Source organism: Acyrthosiphon pisum, unplaced genomic scaffold (genome assembly GCF_005508785.2).
Source record: "Acyrthosiphon pisum isolate AL4f unplaced genomic scaffold, pea_aphid_22Mar2018_4r6ur Scaffold_17916;HRSCAF=18589, whole genome shotgun sequence".
In the NCBI taxonomy this organism is placed as follows: Eukaryota; Metazoa; Arthropoda; class Insecta; order Hemiptera; family Aphididae; genus Acyrthosiphon; species Acyrthosiphon pisum.
Window position 1 is genome coordinate 1 of NW_021767001.1, and position 4,678 is coordinate 4,678.

At 30.3% G+C, this 4,678-nt stretch overlaps 1 protein-coding gene across 1 annotated transcript; it reads left to right on the forward strand.

The window, feature by feature from the left end:
- Positions 1 to 6: 6 nt before the first annotated feature.
- LOC100160105 (extended synaptotagmin-2-like) lies at positions 7 to 3,826 on the forward strand. Its single transcript, XM_003248963.4, has 12 exons — positions 7 to 87; positions 176 to 346; positions 419 to 510; positions 579 to 627; positions 706 to 795; positions 856 to 942; positions 1,008 to 1,166; positions 1,235 to 1,399; positions 1,633 to 1,928; positions 2,010 to 2,111; positions 2,999 to 3,098; positions 3,184 to 3,826. The coding sequence occupies exons 2-12, from the start codon at positions 227 to 229 to the stop codon at positions 3,415 to 3,417; spliced, it is 1,494 nt and encodes a 497-aa protein (XP_003249011.1). The 5' UTR covers positions 7 to 87; positions 176 to 226; the 3' UTR covers positions 3,418 to 3,826.
- Positions 3,827 to 4,678: the final 852 nt, after the last annotated feature.

Below are 4,678 nucleotides of genomic sequence, written 5' to 3' on the forward strand. Positions count from 1 at the left end.
AGCTGCTTTAATGGTTTTACCAAACAAATTGCCTATAGTATTGAGCAATGAAATAGCTGCACATGTAGTTAAGTTACTGAACCAGAGGTTAGTAATCAGATAAACAATTTTAAATTCTAAATTTTCTAGCCAGTTCTAAGTCATTATATTTGAAGATTAATTATTTATGTTCTAGGGTGTCCTACGTGTACACATCTTTCAAGCTAAAAATTTGGTAGCCAAAGACATGAGCTTAATAAGAAAAGGTAAATCTGATCCATATGTCATTATGACATTGGGTGCACAACAATACAAAACCCATACAATAAACAATGAACTGAATCCTAAGTGGGATTATTGGTGTGAGGTAATGAATATTGTTTTATCGATCCATACATTTTTACACTCCTAATACTGTATAATTATTGTCAATGTGTAGTTTGCATCTTTTTCTCCCAGAGGACAAGTGTTGAAGCTTAAACTTTATGATGAAGACGAAATGGTGGGCAAAAAACATTCGAATCTAGGAAGGTGAAACACTTATAAAATAAATAATAATTAATATAATTTTCATATTTTTATTCATTTTTATTGTGTAGAGCTTCAATACAAATTGGCAATGTTGCTAAAACAGGATATTTTGATAAGGTAAATCAAATAATTTGAATTGAAACTATGTGCATTCATTTTATTTATATATATATATATACAATGTTTTGTCTATAGTGGATCAATTTAGAGGACACTAAACATGGCATGATACATGTGCGTATGCTTTGGTTGGACTTGACTTTGGAACAAAGTGCACTAAAGAGGGTAATAGAAGAGTAAAATTACTTATAGTGTTCATGGTTTATCTAATATTGTACTGTTTAGGCCCTTACTGAAACCCAAGAACTGCGAATAACAAACCTGAGTTCAGCTGTGGTGATGGTATATGTAGACTCAGCGATTAATTTGCCGGTGTGTACTCTAATGAAATTAATTTCTAAAAATTATATTCTATCATTAACACTGTTATATTATAGAACGCTCGGGCCCAGAGCAAACCAGATCCATTGGTACGAGTAACAGTTGGTCAAACTACCCAAACGACTGTAGGAAAGTTACGCACTGAACGTCCTGTCTATGAACAAGGATTCACGTTTTTGGTGAGCAACCCTGAAACAGACACCATCGAATTTAAGGTATTTATAGTATTTTATCCTTGACTCAAAATACCTAGACTGTATTTTTTTTTTTTTTTTGTTTTCAGGTTATAGATCAAAAGACAAACACTCAATTGGGGTTGTATGTGTACGAATTGTCAGCACTACTTCTCGCCCAAAATATGCGAGTTGATACTCAACCTTATGATCTGATAATTGACAGCAAAAACCAACAGCATGACAGCAAATTATTGTTTTGTTTGCAACTTAAAGTATGTTTGTATATTCAGACTATAATTTAATACAGTGTTGTACACAAATGTTTTCAACCCTCTCCTTTTGGCATTTTTTCATTATATAAAAATGTACAAATATTTTTAAAAAAATTATAAACCATATGTTATATTATTCATTTGTTATAACACCCTCCATTTGAATTTTTTGTACGCCACTGATTTAATATTTGGACAGGCGTTTGTGATTACTTACTTTCAACTTTGCATAGTTTTTGAAGAAGCTGCCAGTATTGGTCGATGTTAATGACGACATATCTACAGTAACAAAACCACTATCAAGACAGACCTCTGTACAGTCGACAAAATCTGTGAACAGTGTTATAACGTCAGCAGACGTCTCTGAGATTCAGTCATCGGCTGTTGGCGCTAACACGCCCACGGATGGTATGAGTAGAACTTCGTCGATTAAAAGAGATTCAACGGTATCACGAAGTTCACATGCCGGTGGCGGTGATCAAGAACCACTCATTGAGCAAGCTGAAACTACCGAACTGTTATCCGAACCGTAAGAATCATATCTTGTTGACATGTATTAATTGTACTATGGAATGACATCTTTTTTATTTATTTTTTTTTATTCAAATAGAGAAGAACCAGCCCCTGGCACAGGTGTTTTAGGCAGCATACAACTTACATTAACATTCAGTGTGGCCAGACAACGTCTCAATGTTACTATACACAAAGTTGTGTAAGAATACCATCACAATTACTTATTAGTAGGACCCGGAAGTTTATGCACTAAAAACTACGGAAATATGTACGCACTTATGCGCTTAAAAATCCTGATATATGCGCTTAAATATGCTTAAATATTTTTTTTAAATTTATAAATATGAGGAAAAAACCTTTTTATTTCAATTAGAAAATTTTAAATTTACAAAAAAAAACATTATTTCATTAATTTATATATATTTTTAAACATTACAATTTACAATCAACGATTTTGATAAATTCTCAAACATAAACGGCCGCCTGTTGTCTGCCAACATATTTTTGTACACTGAAAAGCTCCGCTCCACGTTACCGAAGAAATTGGTGCGTATTTAAAATATATAAAATCATCACATGAAAAATCTTCAGTTAAATTATCCATTGTCATTTCTTCTCTCAGAATAATTTTGGAAATTTTGGATAGTGTTTAAAGCCCAGATTCTTTTCAATAAATTGTTCTAATTTTTTATAAATTGTAATGCCTTTGGAACATTTTACTGTAGTTATAACACAATATATACCTAATACAATATAAGAATATCTAGTAAGTATTCTTTTAATATAAATTTATTTTTTTTATTTACGAATTTTCATAATATATCTTCATAAATTATAAAATATGCTCTAAAATATTGTAAAATTAAGAAATATGCTCTAAAATTTAAAAACCACTAAATATGCAAAAATATGCACTATAAACTTTTGATATGTTTTTTGTAGTGTCTTGAAATGCATTTCTAGCTCACTTAGCAATAAATCTAATGGTTTAAAAAAAACATGCAAATGCATGAACTTCCGGGCCCTACTTATTAGTGTAAGCACAATAATTATTAATGGTCACGCATGCACATTGCTTGTTTTCAGTAACCTACCAATCAAAGAAGCTTCAGACATCCCTGATCCTTATGTCAAGTTGTATGTCCTACCCAAGAAAGAAAACAGTAACACCAAACGAAAAACTGAAGTAAGACTCCGTTTCAAAAGGGATATGAAAAACGTCATCGTTATGTTTTAATAAATAATATTCACTTGTATTTTTTAATGTGTAGACGTACAAGGACAACTGCAATCCAGTTTACGAAGAAACATTCGAGTATATCATGGGAGTGGCAGAGTTGAATAGCAAGCAGCTGGAGGTGACTGTCCTGACTAAGAAAACGTGGCACAGTCCAGTTTTGGGTCAGATAGTGTTGAACATTAGCGATTATGTCAACGTAAATACTCCCAGTTTTACTGGTTGGTTTGATTTAGAAACCGAAGTCAAAGAAGGCACCGTTGGCTAATTCTATTGCACAGGGCTTTAAACATAATAATATTGTTATTAATTTTATGAACGGAGTACATTTATTATTTTAATACATCATGGTGCTTAAATATTATGATTTACCTTAAGGCCGCATAATGTGTATTTATTTTTAAACTATTAGTCACATTTTTTATTTTATTTTTATTTTTGCATTTTGCATTTTGAATTGTTACATTTATTTTTTACTATTATTTATATATATATATATACATACATAATATTTTTTTTACAACTGTTATAATATGTTTTTCTTATGTACTCTCCAAACTTAATTTGAAAACAACTCCGTCTATGCAAAGTATTATTTGTTGATAACTCATTGATTTATACTAATATTAACAATTTTGTTGAACAAATTAAATAGTGCCACGCTTTTTAATTATTAATTGTTAAATTTATTGTGTACTAATTTCTTACACATTAAAATAGTATCATGTTTTATAGCATCACATTTTTATTGAAGAAATAGATTAATTTAATTGTTGACTGTTATTAGTTTTAAGTGTATTTGTGCAGTTATGTTGAATATGTTGAACTTCTTGTTGAGTTACGTCTTGTAAACATATTTGATATATTAGGCAATTCAATAAACAAGACTTGCACCATGGTGTAGTAACAATATGGACCATTTAGTGTTGAGTAAAAAAAAATTTAACTGTTGAGTGGAAACAATATTGTAACTGATTAGTAGAAAGCAACTGATTTTCACATACTAATTGGCCGTATACAATGAGAACAATTCATCACCTACTGACATGTCCGTACTTACGGGATTTGTAGATTCTGCATATTAGAGCATATTTTGTCTATAAAAACAGAGCATTGTGGTTCATTTCACGAGTGGGAGGTTAGGTTAAAAAAAAAAAAATGTTTAAAAAATTATGAAAACTCTTTCTTTGTTTTTAACAATGACATTTTTATTGATTATGTTAATATTGACATAATCTGGTAATTTTTATGGCTTTTAAACATTTAGAAATTAACTATTACAATAGAACTTTTTATTAGTATACTAGTATACATGTTTCAAGCAAAAAAAATGTTTTCCATTTAAACTAATTATCCGTCTGAACATTTTTATATATCTTTTTTTTTTGTATAAAAGAGCACTACGTGTAGACCCACAGCGTTGTTTCTGTCTTAAAAACGCATAACATAGCAAATTGCATGATCAGCAGATCGCGTTTAGCTCTATCAGTTTAAAAATTAGTCACCTCTAATAAAATGTAGAAGTAAAA

What these genes read in the sequence shown, in the direction of transcription:
- LOC100160105 (XM_003248963.4), top strand. Translation starts at nt 227, where the DNA reads ATGAGCTTAATAAGAAAAGGTAAATCTGATCCATATGTCATTATGACA. An exon ending in AGTGGGATTATTGGTGTGAG is followed by an intron (nt 347 to 418) that starts GTAATGAATATT and finishes GTCAATGTGTAG; the next exon opens with TTTGCATCTTTTTCTCCCAG. An exon ending in GTTACTATACACAAAGTTGT is followed by an intron (nt 2,112 to 2,998) that starts GTAAGAATACCA and finishes GCTTGTTTTCAG; the next exon opens with TAACCTACCAATCAAAGAAG.